We start from the raw sequence: 26,254 nt of genomic DNA on the forward strand, positions 1-26,254 counted from the left end.
CTAAAAGCGGGGGGGGGGGGGGGGACCCTTCGTGTTTATGTATTGTTGGTGTGTGTGTAATTTGTTTGCGGGCTATGTTGAGAGGACACGCATGCCACTGTGCTCGGTGCGAGTCTATTTATACGCTGGGAGCTATCTCTTATTTATTTTAAGGCGAGAGTGAAACAAATGCACGGTTGTGTTGGGGCGGACCCGTGACGCTTTGCGCGAGTGACCCTGACCGCGTGTGGTTCAACCTAACGGCGCTTGCTCTCCGATAGCAAAAAATAAAATGCGCACGTCTCGCACAACCCCTTTTGTCAATCCACTGCTGGATGAGAAACGTGGAGGTCACTCGACAATGTGCTTCACCACGCTGGTCAGTGCGGCTTGGCTCAGGGGGAGAGGGTCCAGGTCTGGTTCAGACATGTATGCGTGTATATGTGTAACTTTGTCTTTGTATATTGAACATCTTTCGCGCCGTGCGTAGCCACCCGCGCTAATCAGAGGTGCGGGGGAAGGACAACAAACTAAACACGAAAAGCGGCTTCTAAAGAAATGAGTTTTCAATCGAGATTTTAAAATGCAAAGCTTCTGTGGCTTTCTAATATTGGAAGGAAGAGCTTTCCAGACGGCCACAGAAGCGCATCTGAAAGCGTGCGATGCCACAGATCTCAAGACACCATTCCCCACCAAATGTTAACCGCGGCCAGGAATCAAATGAAACTCAGGTCGCCCAATTCACAGTGCAGCGTGCGAACCACTGGACCACCAATCCCTCCCACAGATTTATGATCTGGGAAGCAGATCAATAATTGAACCTGGGGGTCCGTAAAAGGTGTGAATGAGCGTAGAATACCAAATTTTAAATATTGTTACTTAATTGTTATTATCATTATTATTTCACTTGTCTACCCAGCAAAGCCTCACTGAGTGTCACGGCTCTTTTTTTTCAGGAGGGTCCTGCCAAATTTTAGTAGCAGAGAGCCGATGTTTGCCACGCATAATCCCAATTGAGTAATTTGTCGCGGTGTAACATTTTTCAAATTTGGACCAGGATGCTAGCACGCAGTGGCCTACTCTGGCAAATTAAATATGAATACGTTTCACGGTTAATACACCCGCAGTATTAATCAGGGCGGCCGTTGGATCCGAACCGTGAACCTCCGGAACAGGGGGCGAACGTGCTCATGCTAGGCAAGCACCGTGACACAATTAGCACCTTCGGGTAAAAGACGCTATAAGAATCAGACATTATTATGATTAATAATAATAATAAGAGTTGACTGGAGAAAAGTTAATTAAAGTATATGCTAAACATTTTTTTTTTATTTTACCACGTAAACCCCCTCTGAGTGAAATAGCTCTTTTTCAGAAGCGACCTGGCCACAAATGATAGTTCAACGAAGTGGCTTATCACGTGGAAGTTTATAGCAGCCAAATACTCTAAACGCGTGATGTTGATTCTAAACGTGGAGGGGAAAAACAGGCATCAGGGTCGGGATCGAACCCACGACCTCCTGTATACCAGGCGAGGTAGTTAACATCTCACATTCTCCCTCTCCGTTTTGCACATTCTGACTTAACGGAGAGGAGGGGGTGGGGATGTGGGAGGCATTCAAGGGGGACATGAGCCATCCCGTCTCTTATTAATAACGCAGACAGATGCGTGAACTACAGCCATCCAACCACCCCAACTCAAGATCCCCATTTAGCACTCCTCTGGAATGCGTGGCCCACTGCTGTTTGTTAGCGAGCACCCATTAACGTCGGCATAGAACACACACCGCACGGAGGGGTGTGGCCGTGCCTGCCCAGTGATGATGCTCGCACACCTCACCAGGTATTTAAGGCCGAATCAACCGATGGGAGGCTTAACACACACTTGTACAGTGTATCACAGAGTGGGAATCGCTGCACCTCAGCTCAGCTCCCCTATACAAAGACAAAGACCCCCCATTGGGACAAGTTCTATTCGCGGAGCACCTGTTAAAGCCGCATTTGTCTCCCTGGGGCCAGGTACTAATCTCGGTACAGTATTTATTTAAGGCTGAGTCGACCTTAAAGGGAAGCCCAAACCCATGTCGGATATCACCTGCCACCAACGGAATGGGGAGGCCCTCATTCACAAAGAGGACCATAATGCACTCCTTCAGGAAATGCCGATGGACATTTCACACATGCACACCTGCTGCCTATGCATTGCTATTACTGTCGTTGGCGTTGTCCATCACCAGCCCTCACTGACCAGTCTGGTGAAGTATGGCAATGCAACGTCCATGACCCGTACGGCGTGGGAGGCAGTAGATTTACAGGATGACGAATGCACGGGTTTTAATTGTTAAGGGTGTTATCTGTTGAAGAGTTTTATTCAGTTTCATTTAAGGCCTTGTTAAGGCTTGGGATATTTGTACGTGAGGTGCTGTGAGGAGGCCTCGTGTGAATGGCTCTGCGTAAATTCAAGTTCTCGTTCGGGTTTATTTTGTCCTTGGTACGATGCACTTTGTCTGCGCCGTGTGTATATTGAACCTCTTTTGCACCATACGTCGCCAACCATTAGCATTGTGGTCCCCGTAAGATTCCGCCGGTATCAGCCTGCATAAGCACTTTGGGATGTATATGTTGAACTTCTTTTGCACTGTACGTAGCCAATTGTGCTAATCGGAGGTGCGGGGGATGGACAACTATGAACACAAAAAGCAGTACACGATGAGCATAAATGCTGGTGGAACCCCATCAACAAGAGGCGAATCTAGAACCATCCAGTGCCGGATTAAGCTAGTGCGGGGCCTGTAGCATATGTTATAAATGGGCCCTAAATAAAAAAAAAGACACATAAATATAAAAAAACACATTTTTAACTTGCATAGTAAAGTAAGTGTATTTTTTTATTTGCTATACAGCCGAATAATACGACAAATCGCTAACCTTAAACACCCAGTCGTTCATAAAAGTTGAAGGCGGTATAGTACAATAATAATAGAGCAAGTGCATCCCTGAACCGGAATTGATAGCTTGAAAGCGTTTAGGGCCCTTGAAAGTGCGGGGCCCGTAGCTACTACATATGTAGCTACTTTTGCTACTCGGATAATCCGGCACTGAAACCATTCCAGGGGCGAGGAGGAGTTCCGACAGTTCAAGCCGTTTAAAATCTGGCTCTACATCGAGAAACATCAACAAGATACCGATCTTCAGGCATCTCACGAAAGGGACGGGGGGGTGGGCGACGATTTCGCCCGCCCCCCTCACCCTGCCCACCACTTGCAGTCAACGGACTCTGCCTGGGGGTCAACCAGACCCCTCAGCACCACAAACCACGATCGGCTCCCCCCCCCCTCCTCCCCCCAGCGCCACCCCCACCGCTCCCCCCGGGGAACGCTTCCCCACGTAAGAGCTGTCGCGGGGTTACGGGCGCATGCCCTCCGTGAGCACGGCAATTTCAGTGCTGCACCTTTACATTTTTTCTGACGTTACTTCCCGGGTTGGCCCCCCCTTTTTGCGTCACGCCTCTCCGTCGGGCAGCAATTTTAAGTCTCAATTCCCCCCACCCCCCCACGCTCGCGTGTGGGGGGGGGGGTGGCGGGGCGGGCGGTGCTCAGGGAATGATTCCTATTTCCCAAAATCATTCTCCATCATCTGCGCGTGCCTCAAAATAACCGGCAGCCTCTCCGGAGCCATCAGATTGCTCCGACCTCCCCCCCACCCCGTCACCCCCCCCCCCCCCTCCTGCTCGCTTCGCTCAGGCCGGCCCATCGGCTCCTCTCCTTCGGCCCAAGTCACGAGATATTTTTGACGGCACAACTTCGACGGACGCCCGCCTGCCCGCCTGCCCGCCCGCCCCCCCTTACCCCGACAGAGACAGGTGTGAGGCCCGGGGCGAGCGCGTGGCGTCACGACGACGACCAACCCTCGATACAGCTGCCGCCCTCCATCTCGCCCACCCCCCCCTAACCCCAAAACCTCCGTCCGAGGATCATGGAGATTCCCGGCTTAGAGGCAATCGACTGCCAACACTCGGGGACCCGGCGTAACCACGGGTGGCTAAAACCCGGATTCAAACCAGGAATCTAAATGTCACCGGGCTCATCGCTCTGACACGGTGGTGTCAGCCACCACCCACCCCCCCTGATGGTGGCGTTGGACATTCGCAAACAAAGCGCAAAGCTTGGGCCCCAAAGGGCTCAAGGGGGCATGTAGATGAGGAGAAAAAATAAGGTTGCATCAAATATCAGCTGGAGTTCGATTGATAAAAAAAAAAACACAGAAACAATCCACTGCTGGATGAAGGCCTCCCTATGCCACGAGTTGTCGATTTGCCATACTTCACCACGCTGGTCAGTGCGATTTGGTGAAATGGCCAACTTGCCAAAAAGATGATAAATGGCCAAGCATCCCACTGCAGGCCCCCTGCTGAAGAGACATTTGAGATTCGATTCGGCCTTCCTGAACAACTGTCATTAAATAGAGCAGCACTGGAATACGAATAATAATCATTATTATTATTATCAGGGGTCTGACCTGTCACAGAGAGAAGGCGGAGGGTGGTGTCTTCTCCATCGCTTGCCCCTCCTCCACCACACGCTCCCTGGGGCTTCTGAGAAATGAAAGCCAACGCAGAGACAGAGAGTGAGAAACGAGCAGTTGCTTATAGTTAAAACTATGTAGCTCTTTTTCAGAACCGACCTAGCCGTAAATAATAGCTCAACGAAGTGGCTTATCACGTGGACATTTACAGCAACCAAATACTCTAAGCGCACGTTTCTAAATGTGGAGCAGAAAAACCGGAGGATCCGGGAGAAAAATCCACACGACCACAGGGAGAGAGACAGGCAAACCCCAAACATACAGGCGCCAGGGTCGGGATCGAACCCAAGACCTCCTGCATACCAGGCGAGGGAAGTAACATCTCGCCACCGTGGCGAGTGTGTGCAGGCGGCGTGACTGCATCAGGGTGCATGAGCCAGGGTGGCAAGGCACTGGGCTCCCAACGGAGAGAGAGGGAGACATTGGATAGAGTGCCCCATTTCATTCCTTGCACCGGGGCCCATGCCAACAACGCTATACCGCTGGCGGAACAAGAGGTTTTAATTAGTAGAGAGACTTTAACTGATTAAAGAGGTCACTTCAAGGTATCTCAAGATGTGGTTCCGTGATGTTACCTCCCATTCGGTGATAAAGAAAACTCACATTCGTCAATAACACTGTAGCCTTAAAAGGACAAAAAAAATATCTATCACAGATGACATTGGAGGCAACGGCCCTTCTTTATGGAACCTAATATATAGTTTTCCTTTGAAGACCACAGTGTTATTGACGAATGTAATGGGTTGTTTGTTTTGTTATTTGTGTTTGTGTACCACTGCCAATGCAGCAGCAGCATCACCAAATTCCAATCTACATAGAGTGATTTCAAGCTTTCGTGACTGCAGGGATTCATCTTCTTGGTTCTTTCGGTAAAGTCACGTAGAATGGAAATAATAAATTAATAAAAAATAAAACATAATAAAATAATTCTCACGACGTTTCGGCCACAACGCAAGCAGCCGTCCTCAGGTGGAGAGCAGGTCTGTCGAGTGGCTACTGGCCGTCGAACAGAGGCTCTGTCTTCTCGACAGACCTGCTCTCCACCTGAGGACGGCTGCTTGCGTTGTGGCCGAAACGTCGTGAGAATTATTTTATTAGGTTTTATTTTTATTATTTTATTATTTCCATGCTACGTGACTTTACCGAAAGAACCAAGAAGATACATCGAGTGCTTCGCTTAATTTGCAGGGGTGACCAAAGTGACACTCGACACACATCGCGATGAGAGAGACAGCGCCGTTCGGCGAGAGTTCTGAACGTGTTCTCAGGGCACGGCGTGCCGACATCACAAATTGGTGGTGCCACGGTGGCGAGATGTTAACTACCTCGCCAGGTATACAGGACGTCGTAGGTTCCACCCCGAACCTGACGCCTGTATATTTGGAGTTTGCATGTTCTCCCTCGTGGTCACATGAAATTTTCTCCAGGTCCTCCGGCTTTTCTCTCCACATTTAGGATCAACATCACGCGTTTAGAGTTTGTGGCTGCTATATAAATGTCCACGTGGTAAGCCACTTCCTTGAGCTATAATTTGTGACCAGGTCGTTTCTGAAAAAGAGCTACATAGCCCAGTGGGCCTTACCTGGTAAAATAGAAAAAAATCGATAAGCACGGTCGGCGACGTATGGTGCAAAAGAAGTTCAAAATACATACAAACTTACAGTGATCAATTGAGGGAGAAAAGGCGACACAAAAACGAGAAGAGCGTGGACGGACGGACCGACCGACATCGGACCCACGATACGGAACGTGCGTGGCCCCGGCTCACCTCGCGCCGCGTGCGCTTGAGGTGCATGTAGACGCACTGGCCCGTCTTCTGGTAGTGCTTTTCCACGTGCTCTCGCCCGAAGCCCAGGAAGGTGTTCATGCACACGTACAGGCCGCCCTCCGACTCCTGCGGGGGGGGGGGGGGCGGCACGGGCCGGTGCCGGTGGCGCTCGACGTCAGCGAACCGCGTCTTAGACGGCGACCTCTCCCCCTTCACGAGGTCAACCCGCAGACGCGCGCAGCCTGGGTGGCCTTGCCTATCCACTGGATGGACACGGTCAAGGTCCGACCATGTGCGTCCTGGTGCTCGCCGAACTGCGTTGGCTTTCGGTTGCCGAACGAATTCGTTGTAAGGTCGCGCTCATTAAAACGCGCAAAGTGCTTGCCACAGATACCTCGCCGAGCTCGTCAAGGAGCATAAAGCGTCGCGTGGACTCCGGTCATCCTCGCAGCAGCAGCAGGTTTTGGCTGCTGTCCGTCGAACAGAGGCGGCGGTCATCACATCGCACACTTTCGGTTACGCTTCTGAGGCCGTCTGGAACGCTCTGCCTTCCGATATGAGGGATGCCACTGGAGCTACGCACTTTTAAATCACCTAGATTGAAAACTCATTTCTCTAGAACTTATTGTTGTGTTTAGTTTGTTGTCCTTCCCCCACACCTCCGATTAGCACGTTTGGCTACGTACGGTACGAAAGAAGTTCAACATAGATCCCAAGGTGCTTATTCAGGGCTGATACCGGCGGAATCTTACGTGGACCACAATGCTAATGGTTGGCTATGTATGGCGCGAAAGAGGTTCAATATACACACGGCGCAGACAGAAGTGCATGGTACCAAGGACAAAATAAACCCGAACAAGAACTTGAATTTACGCAGCGGCATTCACACGAGGCCTCCTCACAGCACTTTACGTGCAAATACCCCAAGCCTTAACAAGGCCTTAAGTGAAAGTGAATGAAACTCTAAACAACGAAAACCCGAATAACATTTAAATATCTAACAAACAAAAAACAATATAAAAGGAACAAAACCAACACGGCAAGGTACGTGGAAGTGAGAACCAATATTTTAAAACCTCACTCCACTTTTTCCCTGTTAGTGCCCCAAGCACCTGAAATTTGATCGATTCACACGTAAGGTCCCTGGTTACACGTCCGGTCTCAATCACAATCCAATGGCCGAGCTGTCGGTACTTAACGATAACTTTACTTGCAAAATTGCAATTGACCCGTGTACCCCTCGTCAGTTTGCACATTAGTACGCTTGGCAAAAAACGTGGACCGTGTAAATCTATGTTGAACTTCTTTAGCACCGTACGTAGCCAACCGCGCTAATCGGAGGTGCGGGGGAGAATGGGACAATAAACTAAACACAAAGAGCAGTTCTACAGAAAATAGTTGTCAGTCTAGATTAGAAGGTGCAGTGGCTTCCAAATAATCAAGAATAGGCAGTGCTGTTATCGACCATGTTCAATCCGCTGCTGAATGAAGGCCTCCTCAATGTTGTCGTCATCTCTCACGGGTCCGTGCTATGCAACAACGATCCCGCACGCGATTTGATTTTGTCGCCCCCACCAACTCCTCCTCCTCCTCCACGGCGGCTGATATTTACAGCGACACGAGAAGATATTTTGAGAAATTTGGTTTCGGAAAAAACGAAAGTATAAATATGAAACCAGCTTATTTTTATACTTCGATTTTTTTAAAAAAACAAAATGCTTTACGACAAACTACGTAAGTCGTGCGATTAGCGTTACAATTCATCGTAGACCATTCTCATACCCAATCCCCTACGCCGCGTACAAACGAAGTGCGCGTCTGGCATCGAGCGAATTATCGTGTTGGAACTGGGAAAAGTCGCCCTTGTTCTGAAATCCGGAGCTTCATTTCTCACTCGATATTTTCAGGAAATGCTGCCTAGTGCTGGCTTATAGATAGATTATCGGGTACAAAGCACTTACCACTAAAGTTACAAAACGTGTGCCACTATATTATTGTACCCTCTGCTCCTAATACTCCTATGAACGGACTATCAGGAACCTTGTGCGGCATTCACAACCACGCACAATCAAACGCAGCATCAAGAGCTCACGATAAATGCGAGATGCGAGATGTGGCTGGGTGTTGCCCATGCATAATTTTCCCGGAAAACCATTTCGGGCTTTTCCGACCGCAATCAAGTGCTCGTTCGTGACAGCCCGTACAAAACAAACAACGATGAGTAAAACTCGCGTTGGGAAGGACTCCCTTTTCGATGCCATTGCGAACATGGCAGTGACTGTTATTCGCCCACTGAGAGATATTCCAGCCGAAGACTTCCACGCTTGTTTCCAGAATCCTCGCTGTCGCTGGCACAGATGTTATTGACTGATTTGAAGGGAACCCGCATAAAAAAGTCAGAGCGGAGCTATTTTAGTCGCAATAAATTATCTCCATAAGTGTTATCGAATTGGACGCTCGTAATTCGACTACGCATGTGTGTTTGTTGAACGGCGAGCACGTGTTGTGGGATGTAATCAGGAAGAGGAGGAGCAGGAGGAGGTTGTGATGGGTGGGACGCGCGCAGGATGGAAGAGGGCAGGTGACTGAGATGGGCATTACAGTGGCAATGGGGGGGGGGGGGGACCTCGAGCCAGATGATTACAGATTCTTAGAGCAACGCTTGAAGGCCCGGGTATGGGCCTTGCACAACAATTACGGGCTTTAGCAGAAGGACGTGATGGCTGGTTGTGGTGGCACCGTTGGCTTTGTCCTTGATGATCTCTTGACCTTGGATTATCTCTATAAAAACTACCAATGGGTCCTGCCAAGCTGTCTTCATGCCATGCACTGTGGAAAAGTGAGAAAATGAATTAATGATTTAGAGACAGCTCCCCGGATTTTAGCTGTTGCAGGCAACTATGCGACGTTAGGAATGTGGGGAGCGAGTGGCATTCAAGTGTTTTTTAATTAATTTTGTTACCAAATCTTATGTCCGCAAATTTTTATTCCGATTATGCCATCGGTGTAATCGGAATCAACATTAACCTAAATTTCGATTTAAAGCTTTCGTGACTGCAGGGATTCATCTTCTTGGTTCTTTCGGTAATGTCACGTAGAAGGGAAATAATTAAATAATAAAAATAAAACATAATGAAATAATTCTCACGACGTTTCGGCCACAACGCAAGCAGCCGTCCTCAGGTGAAGAACAGGACGGCTGCTTGCATTGTGGCCGAAACGTCGTGAGAATTATTTTATTATGTTTAATTTTTATTATCTTATTATTTCCCTTCTACGTGACTTTACCGAAAGAACCAAGAAGATGAACATTAACCTAATACACTAACATTCACCAACCCCCCTCTTCTCTTCGCACTTGATTGGCTAACAAGTGACGACATCGCATGTATCCGTCTACATAAGACCAAAACAGGAGGATTTCTCCAGAACTCTGGCTGTCGCCTGAAAGGTAATTGTTGTGGGTTTACTCTCCAACACACCGGTGTGCTGTACTAGTAACGAATTTGCACGTTTAGTTTACGTGGCAACCCTTACTAATTGGCTGTGTCGCGTGGTGGCGGGTTTAACGACACATTTATATTTACGCGATCTAACCAAAAAAATCTCTATTATGGATGATATTGGTCGCGAAAGCCCCCTACGTGTTGGAACTTCCATTGGTGTGCGATGTCATAAGACGATGATGCCCCATTTGGATCTCTCGTAGTGTGGTGGAAGTCTTCGCATTCATAAAGGGCTCAGGGAAGTGGTAATACCTGGTCCACAAGGGAGGGGGAGGGGGTGGCAGCAATTTCCCGTCCACACTGCTTCCAAGATAAATGTCAGTCGCATGGAAGGAAAAAACTATTTTCTTTTTATTCTTCGAACTGGAATGTAGCTAAACTTAGTTCCAAACTAAATTTAACGTGTTTTTTTAGCACTCACTACACTTGGTTTAATCACAGGCAGCTGAAACTTGGATTTGAACCCAGAAACTTCGCAGTGCATGAACAACTCACTGACCTCTGACCTACCCAACCAATTCAGCATTCAAGTGTCTGAATTTAACTCTCTCCTCAACGATGCCACTTCCAGCCACCGCTAAGTGAACCTGCCGGCCATTAAATACCACAAACACCAAATATAAGTAAGCTCCGTTATGCGACTCCATATAAACAAAAACATACGATGTAGTCTAACGACTTCCTGATTTTATACGCTAATATTATTCAGCAGAATTAGTTTAAGCAACAATGATCTGCAAAGATTTGGACCTGTTTTGAGTTTCCTTAATTTTGTCTTTGCTAAACAAATGCTGCTGGTTAAACAAAGTATTTGGTGAGCTGTTTACTGCATTTCCAGTGGAGCACAAGTAACAAACAAACTCAACATCAATAATAACACTTAAAATAAAATTATATACTGTATATAGGTAAAGCTTTGGGTAATAGCCCTTCTTGAATGCAGGTAAAGCGAGAGGCCAAATTGGTGTACTACAAAGAAGAGCCTTTGCCCAAAAAGCCGCCGGTTAATATTGGCCTAGAAAGGCAATAAACAGATTGATAGAATAAAAAAACAATGTGGTATGTATTTGTGGACACACAGAACGGAGTTATTTTTTTGTGTATATGATTTAACGGATCATGCTCCATGTTCCACGATATCACATTACAGTATTATACAGTCTATCAAAAGTGCAGTACGTTCACATTGCATAACTCCACAACTGCGGTATATTTGAAGTACAGAGAACTAAAATCCCACAAACGATCCGCCGATTTATTTTTAAATCCTTTGTATTAAGTTCACCTGCTTGCTTGCGCGCTTACGACCGTGCAAATCTTTCGGTCGTTTTTTAACCCACTTCCCGTGATCCAATCGAGCTGACATTTTGCACACAGACTCGTTGTGCGTGACAATTTATTTCGTGAAAAAAAAAATCCTAAATTTTCCACTTTTTAGGAAAAAAAAAATTCCATATTTTATTTAAAATACCAATGTGATAAAAATGAAACTCTTACTCAAGAAAAACAGAAATGAATTATAAAATAAAACCGATGCCACGCATATAAAGGATTTATAGTGCAAAAACTTTGTTTTTACGGGTTAATTTTTTGCAAGCTGCACTTGAGAGCCAACACCTCATGTGGGTGACAATTGTTGTTTGGGCACGGCAAACAAACCATGTTTGTGCATTGAATTATCCATCGACATTGAATCCTTGGCCCTGCGAATTTTAACATCCACGTACTTGACCCCGTAGATGGCAAGTGCGGTGGTTTGCGAGGAACCCGGTGGAAACGAACATCGGTTTTCCCCGAATATTCGTACCCACTCGCACAACAAATGTGTGTTTCCTACCAGGTGAGATTTGTTTCGATTATTGCTGTAGGGTCAATCCCAAATGTCGGTTCCTATAGGGAGAAGAACATGTGCCGGAAGGGACCTATGTATGTTGAACATCTTTCGTGCCGTACGTAGCCAAAGTTTTGGAACCACCTAGTTCCGTCTCTTGGCACCTCCATTCTGCCACCTCATTTAAACTGATTATTAAAATCACTTAAGTTTAAGCGTGAATGTAGCTTTACGACATAATTGGTATTATTAAGTTAGTATATTTTTACTACTGTAATTGTGGAATGCTTTGGTGTTGCCTGCCGGTTGAGTCGCAATTTGAATAACTTAACTCCTGTACCTGAGTTTGACTCCTGGCCAAAGCTGTTAATTGGTCTGGGCGGATTTGTGGCTGTCGGATAAGCGACGTTGAGCTGTGGCTGCATTTGCCAGTCATTGATTTGTGAACAGATGGAAGTTTGCCCGCATTCCAAGTGTAACCACATTTGAGTGCGTGTGGCATTCTTGGCACCATAGCCCGCCTGTCCGTGGGTCCACACAAAGCTCCGTGACCAGGCCACAGACTCAAGAGTTTGAGGGGACATCTTTGTAAAAAGAATCGGGCGTCGAGTGAGATATCGAAAATATTTGACATTCCAACCAAATCCATCCTCATCGCCCCCTCCCCATACATCCCCTTCGTACACGAGAGACCTAAATTACCTCCCTCCCTCTTCTTAGCTTTCTATCTCACCCGGCACTCACAGGCAACTCACATCAGCAGGGGCTAAATTTAAGTTGGGCCCTCTCAATACCAAAATAGCCACACGCCACGTGTGCCTTCATACCAGTGGCAAGGCAAGGCCTTGGGATTTTCAGTCTCAACTTAGGCCTTGCTTTGCTCTAACCCACATTTACCTACTACGCTGAGAACATTACAAAGTACATTTTGGGGGGAGGGGGGGGGGTTATCGTGACACTTGGAATAAGAGAGTGGCACCGCGCATTGACATGGTTTCAATGTAGCAGCATCAAAAACATGCTACGTTGAGAATTGTGTTCATTGAGTTTATAATGTAACTGTTTCGCCCTGTGTGCTCCCCTGCATTTCTCCGAGTTTACTTTTCAATGGCACACACTCACGAAGCAAACGTCGTGTCCAACCACAAACACAAATTATTATTTCCCAGAATTCGATAAACGGAGAGGTCATCTGCTGCAACTTTTAATGTGCGGACACTTTAAGTCTAGTCTACCAATCGTCAGTCTAGTCGCGTATCATGGACACACATTACATGCAAGTGTAAGTGTCACACTGTACAGAATATGCATGCACATTTATTCACGTACACACACACACTCATTCAAATATTACACATTTACTTAAACAAATATCCATTTGCTTACATTCACAAGCCCACCCAATCATTCAACACACAATACTAGTACACCAAACATAATACACCAATTAAAAATACATTAACTTTCGGCACATGTGCTTAAATCCACACCCGCTCATTCACTTACAAGCTAATGTATGCTCACGATAACGCATTCACTTGTACGCATTCACTTAAACACGTTGCACTTCATACATACCATTCACTTAATACAACGTGACCTACTTATTCACACACAAACACGTATTCACTCAATCGTACACGCTTGCAATTATTTACACCGACCCACGTTCACTTAAACATTCATTCACTCACGCTCGTTCATCTGTGTAACATGTTTTGCCGAAACTCACCGTTGCTTACGACACAATCACCGACAACGCACCCAGTCTCCGCTTGAATTAACATAGCCACAGACGCGTTCACTTTCGCGTACGCCAACTCATGAGCGCGCATTCACTTGAGATCTTGCGTGCATATTCTTGGTTCTTTCGGTAAAGTCACGTAGAAGGAAAATAATAAAATAATGAAAATAAAACGGAATATATTGAAATTCTCACGACGTTTCGGCCACAACGCAAGCAGCCGTCCTCAGGTGAAGAACAGGCCTGTCGGAAAGACAGCGTCCGAATGACAGCCCTGTTCTTCACCTGAGGATGACGGCTGCTTGCGTTGCGGCCAAAACGTCGTGAGAATTTCATTTGATCATGTTTAATTTTTATTATTTTATTATTTCCCTTCTACGTGACTTTACCGAAAGAACCAAGAAGATGAATCCCTGCATTCACGAAAGCTTTAAATCGAAGCTTGCGTGCACTTCAAGGCGCAGACGCTTGTAACGCGTTCACTCACTCACCGCCTATCCCACTTAGGTAGATTTAATTCACGTCTACCCTTCGCTCGTTCACTGACGATCCTTCACTTGCACAATCGTTCACTTGGACGCGCACACTGGGTGGCCTTAAACGTCCAAATACTCATTAGGTTACATTTTGAGCAATTACCCCTTATTCATGGCATAGACACGATGCACGCGCTCAGAGGAAAGGGCCATTCCCTTTAATTAAACACTCACTCACTCACTCACCCATTCACTGTTGCAACACGTGCGCTTGGCGTGCTACCCATTCAAACCAACAAGCACCACGCCCGAACCAGATGTACTCGTTTAAGGCCGAGTCGATCTAGGGGGAAGGCCCGGGACCGGTTCAGATGTATTCGCAGAGCTCCGTTCGCCGGGTTCGTAGCGAGGTGCGCTAGACATTAACACTATCGCTCCCCACACGCGGGCAAGATACACTCTCAAACAGACACACAGACACACGCACAGTACACGTGTGTGTCTGTGAGAGAGAGTAAATCTCACAGTGCGTGTGTGTGTCTGTGAGTAGAGACACTCTGGAACACACACACAGTGCGTGTGTGTGTGTGTGTCTGTGAGAGAGACACTCTCTAACACACATACACAGTGCGTGTGTGTGTGTGTGTCTGTGAGAGTAGAGACACACACACAGTGCGTGTGTGTGTCTGTGAGAGAGACACTCTCTAACACACACACACAGTGCGTGTGTGTGTCTGTGAGAGTAGAGACACACGCACAGTACACGTGTGTGTCTGTGAGAGTAGAGACACACACACACAGTGCACTGTGTGTGTGTGTGTGTCTGTGAGAGAGACACTCTCTAACACACACACAGTGCGTGCTCACCGGGCTGTCGAAAGAGAAGGCGCATTCATCCTTGTAGATTCGAGTCCCCGATGTGGGGATGCGCACGGTGGGCAGATAGGGCAGCAGCAACTCCCACACGTCCGTCATCGCTGCCCCTCACCTGGATTCCGAAACCTCCACCCCTGGATCAGGGTGCCCAGTGCCACCCTTATCGCGCTGAGGTTCCTCCTACAACACCCGTCTCCCGGTGTCCCCTTGACACACCTGGCTCCCGCACACCTTGGCTGCCACGTGTAACCCTCCACACCTGGCTCCCGCACACCTTGGCTGCCACGTGTAACTCTGCACACCTTGGCTGGCACGTAATCTAACAGGGCCTTTCACAACGGTGATGGCTACATGTGCAGAACGTCTGGTGTCGAAGTCGCTTTACGATGGGGGAGGGGGCCCTTTTTGGTCTTCGTCTTCTTTGGGTTTCTGTCGGATTTTTTCCCCCCAACTTAAAAAGACCCCTCTTCTTCCTGCTCCTCCTCTCTTGCTTCTAGAAATTACCCTCGGGTGATCTTGATGCCGCCGCGGACGGCTGAGAACCTGAGAACACCACTGCCAAAATGCCCCTTGGTAGTTGCCGGTAAAGCTTCTTGTCGACTTCACGGCGACGGCGGGCGTCGATGATAATCTTTTTTTTTGCGACGACGCTATTTAAATAAATAAGAAAAACCTCGTACGATAACGACGGGACGACCTCATTAAACGGACTCGAACAAACGCAACGAAATAAAAGTTCGAGCGACTCCAGGCGAAGCTTTCTAAGTTAGATCTTGGGATGTAAAGTGGTGGGTCTCAGCCGAGAAATCTGAGCACCACCCAGGCTGGAGCCGCGACTCGAGTGGGAGAGAGAGAGAGAGGAGAGAGAGAAGAGAGAGGGGGGTGGTAAGGAGAGGATGGAGGTTACCACCCGAGCCTTTGCCACGGGCACAGTCTCACTCACACACAGCCTCACTCCCCTCCCTTGCATCCAGCAGCCATAGACCAACCACGTCCCAGCTGCTACACCCAAGGGTTAGGGTGTCATCCCGCCCCGACCCATATACGGAGGGGCCCTGGCCGTGAAGACCCCGGTGAGCCACCCCTGTTTCTAGAATACTGGATGTGGTTCACGCGCTCGAACTAAAGTGTGACGGAGCGAGCTCGCTGTGAATGAGATCTCTTCTTCAAGGGACATCTGGGTCACACTTCACGCTCGGTACGGGGCAGCACTGACTCACCCCGCTCTGCCATGTGAGAGTCGTTGAACTTCTTTCGCAATGTACGTAGTCAATCTGAGCGTGCGGGGGAAAGATAATATGATGGTCAACCCACGATATTTTACTTTTAAGAGCAGGAATGTTGCCAAATTAAGTGCAGAACCACATTTCATATTTGTACGCAGTTGTGATAAAGCAAACCCGCCAATTCAAATTTGTGATCTTCAATTAATTCACATGATTGTTGGGTGTATAAGATGTGCTATAAGTGTGGATCAGGTGCTACGATAGTAAAACTTCAGGAGTCGTTCCATGATGCCATCTTCAAGGGCCGTGTCTGACAAGCTGGTGCACTGTTGGCTGCAAAGAATCGTGAAAGGAAATGTGTGTTGCAACAAGATGCCGTGAGAGCACAGTTGGCATTTAATTCGGGGAGAATAACAATCAGTTTCACACGTAGCAGGCTTCGCGACCAATATTATTCATTATAAAGGTTTTTTTTTGGTTAGATCGCGTTATTTATAAATGTGTCGTAACCCTCCACCACCCGACACGGCTAGACAGTAAAAAATGTGTCACGTTTACAAAAGACAAATAGTTCACTATTTTAGCCCACCGGTGTGTTGAAGAGTGAATCAACATAACAATATAAACAACTCACAGGGGAAATGTATTCGAGTGAATGTGATTCGGAAAATTAAGATTGTATATGCCTCGTTTAACAACAACAAAAGATACCGTATAACCGGTTCTCATTTTCCAATCCACTTATTCAGAATAATACAAGTTGTGGTCCGACCTCTGGTGGCAGCAAAGGGTATCGATAAATAAAACATACAAACATTGACAGCTGTATAAATTACGGTGAATATATTACTGGTAGGAACCACCTGGTTCCACCAGCCCACAGGGGATTATTGTGTCCGTCCGTCCGTCGTGCATCCAAAAATGGGAGGGGTGGGGCTGGCAGGAGAGGGGATGGTGGGGAGGGGCTGGGTGGGGAGAGTGGGGCTGGGTGGGAGGGGTGGGGAGGGGCTGGTCACCCCGTGGTGCCCTTATAAAACTCAACGTTTAACCTACTCACGCCGGCTTGTGCCCGTCCTCACAGTCGGCCATATTTGCGGAATACACCACGCCGCCGTTGACCCTGGCCATTGACAAAGCAACCCAACGTTCCTACCAGCTCCCTCCGCAGGAATGTGTTAGCGGCTAGAGCGTGTAATCACGACATCTAGCTACAGCGTAAACACGATAGCTGAACAGTAGATATAGTACATTGTTAAACATTATATAGAAATGTACGTTTTGGTAGTTCACTGACATAGCTTCGGGAAAACCTGACTCTACCGATGAGGCACTGTATCGAGGCTGGTCCAGGGTTTCAGACTCAGAATGTTTATTTACTACTGGAGGAATAAGGGGCCGTCCATAAATGACGTCACGCGATTTTGGACGATTTTTTACCCACCCCCCACCTTCGTCACACGGCGTCACAAAAAGTCAGACCCCTCCTCAAATATGACGTCACAAAGCTCTGCCCCCCCCCCCCCAAAACATGCTTCAAAGCGCTTTAAACTATTGTCATTGTCGTGCGTATTTAATGTGGCGCTGCACTCTGATGTTGTTAGTTTTTTTTTTGCCTGATGACGAACACTTGTGTTGCGATCGAAACGTCGTAGTTTTTATTTTTTATTTTCTTTGATCCGACGTGACTTTACCGAAAGACTCAAAGAATATGAATTCCTGCAGTCACAAAAGCTTTAAGTCAAGATTCATAAATGGTCTCAAGTAATCGACCACAAGTTTTCATACGCTTAGGCTTTTTCGGTAAAGTCACGTAGGTAAAATTTTTTAATACAATTAATAGAAGTAATAATAGAAATAAAATAATAAATCACGACGTTTCAGAGGCAACACAAGCTTCCGTCTTCAGGTTTCTTCTATTAATTGTATTTTTTATTTTTCACCTACGTGACTTTTCCGTCTTCAGGTTTCTTCTATTAATTGTATTTTTTATTTTTTACCTACGTGACTTTACCGTCTTCAGGTTTCTTCTATTAATTGTATTTTTTATTTTTTACCTACGTGACTTTACCGTCTTCAGGTTTCTTCTATTAATTGTATTTTTTATTTTTTACCTACGTGACTTTACCGTCTTCAGGTTTCTTCTATTAATTGTATTTTTTATTTTTTACCTACGTGACTTTACCGTCTTCAGGTTTCTTCTATTAATTGTATTTTTTATTTTTTACCTACGTGATTTTACCGTCTTCAGGTTTCTTCTATTAATTGTATTTTTTATTTTTTACCTACGTGACTTTACCGTCTTCAGGTTTCTTCTATTAATTGTATTTTTTATTTTTTACCTACGTGACTTTACCATCTTCAGGTTTCTTCTATTAATTGTATTTTTTATTTTTTACCTACGTGACTTTACCGTCTTCAGGTTTCTTCTATTAATTGTATTTTTTATTTTTTACCTACGTGACTTTACCGTCTTCAGGTTTCTTCTATTAATTGTATTTTTTATTTTTTACCTACGTGACTTTACCGTCTTCAGGTTTCTTCTATTAATTGTATTTTTTATTTTTTACCTACGTGACTTTACCGTCTTCAGGTTTCTTCTATTAATTGTATTTTTTATTTTTTACCTACGTGACTTTACCGAAAAAGCCTAAGAGTATGAATCCTTGCAGTCACGAAAGCTTCAAATCTAGAATCGACCACAAGTAGTTTATTACAATGTTTTAGTGGCATAATTAATCAACCCAAACTACCCAGTTATTTTGTAAACGCAGAAGAGCCGGTAAGGGGCAGTGTAAACGCGCATGGAAGACTTTTATTTTGAAATGTCAACAAAGGTCAGCTGTCACCTTTGATGGCCCTGGGACAGAGACAACACATTCCTGCCCGAGGGAGCTGGTAGGAACGTTGGGTTGCCCGGTCAATGACCAGGGTCAACGGCGGCGTGGTGTATTCCGCAAATATGCCCGACTGTGAGGGGGTGGGCACAAGCCGGCGTGAGTAGGTTAAACGTTGAGTTTTATAAGGGCACCACGGGGTGACCAGCCCTTCACCCACCCAGCCCCACCCCTCCCACCCTCCCCTCCCCACCCAGCCCCTCCCCACCCCACCCAGCCCGCCCCTCCCTCCCCACCCAGCCCCTCCCTGCACGACGGACGGACGGACACAATAATCCCGTGGGCTGGTGTAACCAGGTTCCTACCAGTATAAATTTCGCATTACCATGCGAAGATGCCAGTCTAGCGATTGGTTAGTCGACTTTCCGACGTGATTCTCATTTTATTGACCCCAGGAGGTACAACGGACCGAGTTTTACCCCCGATTTGAAAACGTGACTTGCTTTTCATTCGGGGAGCACGTGCCCCCCCCCACCCCCCACCCCTAACCTCCCACAGAAACACCACCACCGAAACGAAGCACGGCATTAAAGCACCAAACGCGGGAGTCATATTTTCTTCGGGTTCAAATGTGTTATTTATTGTTTTCAGAGCACACAACGTGCGCGCAGACACACTACGGTGAAAATGGAAACGCAGCTCTTTAACCACAACAGCGCCTGCCACGTGCCGAGTCTTCACCGACACGGCACGGGGATCCGGCGGGTTGCACAAGAGGGAGCCCCACGGCTACGGCATTCGCGAGAGGACGATGCCAGGTCGGTGTGGGGTGGACGTCGCTCAGTCGTCCGGGGTGGCCTTGTGATGACGGATGATGACCGTGGGGTCCTGGACCGGCATGATGGACCAGGGCCCGTCACCGCGGTCCCGCATCAAGCGACGAGCTTTGGCTTCGATGGCACTGCGACGGACACATCGGAAATGTTAACAAAACGAAGCTGTCAAGAGGCGCGCAAACGATTTGAAACGCACGCGAATGCGCATAATACTACGCATGTATGTTGAACTTCTTTCGCACAGTATGCAGCCAACCGTGCTAATCGGAGGTACGGGAAAATACAAATTCATACGAGAAGCGTGCGAGCGAACGCCGTAGAACTTGCGTTCTAACACACGTGCACGAATATTGCTGGGAATGCGGTGCAACTATTTCCATCGTGCCACCAACTGATTCTTTAAATTTTGAACTTCCGTCTTCAAAAACACTTTGCTTAATAATCTTCACTGAAGCCCTCATCCATTTATTCTGGTAACTTTTCTTTGATCTAATTCTTCAGCCTGTGCCACACACTCCGTCTACCTGCGATCTTGTTTCAGGCTCATCACAGCTGGATTAAAGTCACTCTAGCAAGTCGGCGCCAGGGAAATGCATTGCACGTAGAAAATGCACTTCCACATTTTCAACTTAACCATCGTGAAGTGAACCTGACGTTGGACAACTGCATCTTCTTTATCTCTTGGCGACATCCTTGATGGGGACTGGATTCGGCATTCCCTTTTTGTACGATCCAATATATAACTCTTCAGTGTCACTGAATACAGAAATCACAATCAATTCTCACACACGCGGTTTGATAAATAGGTTTAACATGAGAACCAATTAAATAGATGTATCAATGCATTGTTGAATGTATAAGATATACATGTTTTTTTTTACTATTTCATGACCAATTTTGAGCAAAAACTATACACACCTAGACATGAGTATTGGCGAGTTGTGTGCCAAGTTTCATAAAAATCGGTTTAAGGGCTTTTTAGCTTTTGCCCGGATAGACGGCCGTACTAAATATTTCTCGGGCAAAACTGCGAGTAGTTGATCGGCTCCATTAAAAAGCCACCACACTCACAAGCAGAAAACCGATGCCAAAAAAACCATCGATCAACAAACCCGACCGTGGTATAACCGCAATGAGCGGCAGCCGAGAGAGTAAAGCTCGACTCTGCCGCTTGGCGCGCAAAGCACTCACTAATGGTGGGACTTCTCCATCTCCTTGCCGATGAGGTGCATGTCCTTCTCGTAGTTCTTCTCCGGGGGATCCAGGACGTGCTTTACGATCCACCGTGTGATGGGGTGCTACCAGATGATAGATAGAAAAAAGCGATCGCACAATCACAACGCTTTAGAGGCCCCCCACTCCGCCGCCCCCCCCCCCCCCAAGAGAGGTGGACACGCTTCAAGACACGTCAATCGACAGGAATCCTACCACGCCGAGGAGGGGAGGCGACAATGCACTGCACTTAATTCTAGATTTGAAGTTTTCGTGACTGCAAGGATCCATACTCTTTGGTTCTTTTGGTAAAGTCACGTAGGTGAAAATTAAATAAAAAATAAGATTTTTTTAAAATAAAAAATATTTTATAAAAAATAAGATTTATATTTTATCTAGAGTTAACCGCCTCTATGGTGAGGAATTCCAATTAGCTGTTAGAGCTTTTTACAGACAACGGGACAAGATTTTTGTTTTTATTTTCACCTACGTGACTTTACCGAAAGAACCAAAGACAATGCACTGCACGTGCTGCGAATATGGCACGACCTTGTTTCCTCCCTTAACGTCGCAAGCCTAACTTCAGAAAAATATCCTGAAGCAGAAGGTTCGTGCTGGATATACAGCCACATTTGCAAATGTGATTTGTAACTTTGAGCCGTACCTGTGTAGTATCGATAGTCCAATGTTACGGTGCCATTTTATTGAGGGGCTACTGCTGTGTGGTGTTATCTTGATGTGGTCTGGGACTGTTTTGTTGTTGTTTTTGTTACCTTGCCCAAGTTTGATAAATGGGACTTATATAATGAATGAAGTTAATTATTTATTACGTATTTATATTTAGTGACTTGCTGAGCCTTTTCTCTATTTTGCACTCCTATCGTTTTTATCGTTTGTTGTTGTAACTCGCTGGCCCGCCAATAGTCGACATCTCTGAAAAAGAGCTTCACTGCTCATCGGATTCCTACTGCAGTGTAAAACACATTCCTGCGGAGGGAGCTGGTAGGAACGTTGGGTTGCTCGGTCAATGGCCAGGGTCAACGGCGGCGTGGTATATTCCACAAATATGGCCGACTGTGAGGGCGGGCACAAGCCGGTGTGAGTAGGTTAAACGTTGAGTTTTATAAGGGCACCACGGGGTGACCAGCCCCTCCCGTCCCCACCCTTCCCACCCAGCCCCTCCCCACCCAGCCCCACCCTCCCCACCCAGCCCCTCCCCACCCAGTCCCTCCCTCCCCACCTAGCCCCTCCCTGCACGACGGACGGACACAATAATCTCCTGTGGGCTGGTGTAACCAGGAGGTTCCTACCAGTACAAAGATTCTCATTCTGAATATCACCATGCTCCACCACTTTTGTCTCCCCAATGCTCAAGCTTACACACTACGACCGAGGGCAGGCCCAGGACTGGTTCAGACAATCGCCCCCTGAAGTGAGCCGTGACCGTGAATTGAACTTGGGGTCACTGGGATTCGTGGCGCAAATGCACTAACCACAGCGCCGCCGCTCCATACACGCACATTGAAATAACGTAAAGATATTGAAGCGATTGTGCCACTGCGAGGCAGAGGTCGCAAACGGGTTTTGATTCCTTACCCGTACCCGTACCCGGCCGCACCAGGGTCGCAAACGGGTACCCGTACCCTACCCAATACCCGGCTACCCGTACCCGGCTGGGTATCGTGTAGGGTACGGGTACCCGATTGTGACCTCTGGGATGAAGCCATGTTGCAGGCGTGGGTGGGTTGATTCTAGGAACTTGAATTGTGAGAAGAGACAAGACGTTGGGAAATGAGTGACAAACGGTTACTCACCAGTGACTCACGGTCTACCCGTACCCGTACCCGGCCGCACCAGGGTCGCAAATGGGTACCCGTACCCGTACCCGGTCGGGTACCCGTACCCGGCTGGGTACGGGTAGCCGGGTATCGGGTAGGGTACGGGTATCGGGTACCTGATTATGACCTCTGCTGCGAGGCGAGGAGAACTTGCTGTTGATTGTCGTGCACATCGATTTTGTAGCCACACACCTTATGGTACTCGTAGTTTTCAGGGATGTAACCCTCTGGGATCTCGGCCAGCTTCGCCTCACCTGAAGAAGAAAAGAAACACACAACACAGCCACTTTCTTCACACTTTTGGATTCCGTGACAAAATCACACCACAATTTCTGTTTAGTCTGTAGCTGTGTATGTGTGTGTGTATAGGGTTTAAACAAATCTCCCAATGTTTTACATCTGACTTGTAACATTATTACGTTCGATATCGTGTGATCTTACCAACAAACACATTGATGTACGTGATGATGATAGCAGCGGGCACACCAGTCAGGGCTAAGTAGAATACCTGACGAGTCAAATTGCACAGCAGAAATATATTAGCAAAAATTACAAAACACAATTAAGTGTTTCAATGAAATAACAAGTTACATCTCAACACCTTTAGCAAGCCCTTATAGAGGTCACCAGTTCGGTTCGACCTCCCAGGCATGGTGGCTGAAACGGTGCAAATTTCCTCAGTATACATGTGAGTGTGGGTTCTATATGTCTGACCAGCATGGAAGAGCAGGCCAAGCACCCTACTAGTGGAGGCCCTTCTGCCAGCAGTAGTTTGAGAAAGAAATTGGAAGGTTGAATCTCTTTCCCTGGCCCTCACGGAATGTATGCGCACACGTGCTGATAAAGTTCACCCACTAAGGCCGAAAAATCGCACGTGGGGGTGGTGTGGACATCACCACACTCAACAGTCTTTCTCTCTAAAGTGCCGATGCTATGGCATGCAAAGCTCTGGTGGAGATATTCATTAAAAGCCGAGTTGACGACGGAGAAGTCCAGGGCAGGTTCCTATTGCTGATATTTTGAATCGCCAAGATCACATACAACATCAGCCACCATGACTAAGTGTCAGAACATATGCCAGGTTAGGTGCCCTTTGAGGCCATACAGGCTCTCTGGAAGGAGATTACGGGACGGACCCAGGTAATATGGGTTGGCCAACTTGAGCCGACTGGCAGATTTGACCATCTGTGCTCCCCACTGTGCCAACTCGCTGTGCTTTAGGCGCCAAATGCCTTCACTTGGTGTTATGAGCTGTTCCTCTGCATCCCGTTGTTGCTAAACAGTGGCTGTTGCCAACTATCCAGTGGCATCTATCACGAGTAGCCTGCACAGAGGCCGATCTTGAGACCACCAGTACCGTTTGTCAGCAAGTAAACTCAAGTCAGCCCATCTCTCCTCTCGCCGTGCTAACCACAGAGGAGCTGCTTGGGCAAACCGTGACAAGGCATGTGGGCTGGCTACACGTCCAAACTCTCAACCTGCCTGAAAGGCACACTGATTGGTTCTGTCCAGAACTCCAAATAATGTGTGAACAACGGATTATCCAACCGCCCAGTGCAGGTGTGCCTACAAGGTTCCACAATTTCCGAGACACGCGAAAACACGCGACTCACCGTGAGATTTAGAAATCTGTTGTCGAAGTATTTCGTGGGCTCGATGTAGAACAACCGCTTGTCGCTGCTGCTGTAGCGCACGTGGCCTGAAACACGGACAACACAGACCGTCAGCTCTATAACCAACACCCGCCAGTCGCCACTAAGTGACGGTGACGTCACCACGGCGCCTGTGCCAGGCCAGGTGCACTTTGAGGCCTCGTGAAGTGTCGAAGGCTCGCTGACGGGTCTTGGGACAGACGCAGGTGCCATGGGTTGGCTGACAGAGATGACCAGTAGATGCACACCAGCTGTACCCCCCTACTGTGCCAACTTGTTGCATTTTATCCGCCCAGCGCTCCGCTCGTTGTTGTGAGCGTCGCTCCTCTGCCCTTCGTCGTCGACTGCAGCATCACAAGAGACCGTCAGCAACTCAGACTCCCTCCTAACAAGGTCAACTTGCAAGCCTCTCCCCTCTCGGCCCTGCCTCACCCGCCCACACCGACTCACCAGCCGGGACGCGGCCGAGCAGCCACCTCAGGGGCGAGGTGGCGGAGGCCGCTGACGAGGAGGAGGCGGAGGAGGAGGAGAAGAGAGACGAGGAGGCGCCGCGCAGAGCGGACCGCAACACACTCAGCGCCGCCATCGCGACCTTCCTCCGGCTCGGAATCGATCCGCTCTCGGATCGATACCCAACACACGATTCGATTCGGGAATCGAATCGAAATGTTATACAGGGAGCTTCCAAATGTTGTCACACTTGAATCTCGATCTTCTTGGTTCTTTCGGTAAAGTCACGTAGAAGAAAAATAATAAAATAAGAAAAACAAAACATAATATTATAATATAGTAATATATTATTTTATCAATAATCAAATAATAAATGTTTTACATAATATTATAATATATTATTTTATTATGTTTTATTTAAAAAATAAAACAATATTATAATATAATAATATATTCTTTTATTATGTTTTATTTTTGTTATTTTATTATTTCCCTTCTACGTGACTTTACCGAAAGAACCAAGAAGATAAATCCCTGCAGTCACGAAAGCTTTAAATCGAAATTCAATCTCGATTTGAAGCTTTCGTGACTTGCAGGAATCCATACTCTTTGGTTCTTTCGGTAAAGTCACGTAGGTTTGTCACACTTATACACACTTATATGGGACTGTCGTGTCACGCCCCCCTGCAACAACCTCTTTTTGATCATATTAAACTATAAACTATTATTTTTTTGGTTATTTCGGTAAAGTCACGTAGAAGGCAAATAATAAAAATATGAAATAATAAAATAATAAAAATATAAAAAATAAAATTAGAACGACGTTTCGACTGCAACACAAGCAATCATCATCAGGTGTGAAATCCACAGCAATAAAATTTGAAAAAAATTGAAAAAAGTGACGTTAACAAAAAACCGCCACTTTTGTGACGATGTGTGACGAGGGGGGGTTGAGAAATGTGACGTCACATCAAAATGCGCAACTTTAAATAAATATAGACGACACGTTATACTTAATTCAATAGACTTTTTAATAAATGTTTTCTCCTACAACATCAGAGTGCAGCGCCACATTAAATACGCACTACAATGACAATAGTTTAAAGCGATTTGAAGCATGTTTTATATTTTTTTTTGGGGGGGGGGCAGTGCTTCGTGACGTCATATTTGACGGGGGTCTGACTTTTTGTGATGCCGCGTGACGAGGCGGGGTGGGGATCAAAGATCGTCAAAAATCGCGTGACGTCATTTATGGACGGCCCCTAATGCGATCAAACATGCTCTTAATTATATGACATTGTATTTTTTATTTAAAGCTTTCGTGACTGCAGGGATTCATATTCTTGGTTCTTTCGGTAAAGTCACGTAGAAGGGAAATAATAAAATAATAAAAATATAAAAATACAAAATTCTCACGACGTTTCGACTGCAACACAAGCAAT

The 26,254-nt window shown here is 46.9% G+C and overlaps 2 protein-coding genes across 2 annotated transcripts in view; both read right to left on the minus strand.

Annotated features, from left to right (window-relative positions):
* The window catches only part of LOC144942756 (ubiquitin carboxyl-terminal hydrolase 13-like), a 42,225-nt gene extending 27,266 nt beyond the window's left edge, over positions 1-14,959 (minus strand). Inside the window, 3 exon segments of the mRNA XM_078869644.1 lie at positions 4,498-4,573; positions 6,332-6,457; positions 14,756-14,959. Coding sequence (XP_078725770.1) covers positions 4,498-4,573; positions 6,332-6,457; positions 14,756-14,863 — 310 coding nt within the window. The 5' untranslated portion in view covers positions 14,864-14,959.
* Positions 14,960-19,443: 4,484 nt separating this feature from the next.
* LOC144942865 (NADH dehydrogenase [ubiquinone] 1 beta subcomplex subunit 5, mitochondrial-like) lies at positions 19,444-24,984 on the minus strand. The gene is made up of 6 exons (XM_078869870.1): positions 24,813-24,984; positions 24,324-24,409; positions 23,152-23,218; positions 22,903-22,964; positions 20,852-20,958; positions 19,444-19,785 (listed from the first exon to the last, which is right to left on the minus strand). The coding sequence occupies exons 1-6, from the start codon at positions 24,946-24,948 to the stop codon at positions 19,665-19,667; spliced, it is 579 nt and encodes a 192-aa protein (XP_078725996.1). The 5' UTR covers positions 24,949-24,984; the 3' UTR covers positions 19,444-19,664.
* Between the last annotated feature and the right edge of the window lie 1,270 nt (positions 24,985-26,254).

This window comes from Lampetra fluviatilis, chromosome 28, assembly GCF_964198595.1.
Source record: "Lampetra fluviatilis chromosome 28, kcLamFluv1.1, whole genome shotgun sequence".
Classification (NCBI taxonomy): domain Eukaryota; kingdom Metazoa; phylum Chordata; class Hyperoartia; order Petromyzontiformes; family Petromyzontidae; genus Lampetra; species Lampetra fluviatilis.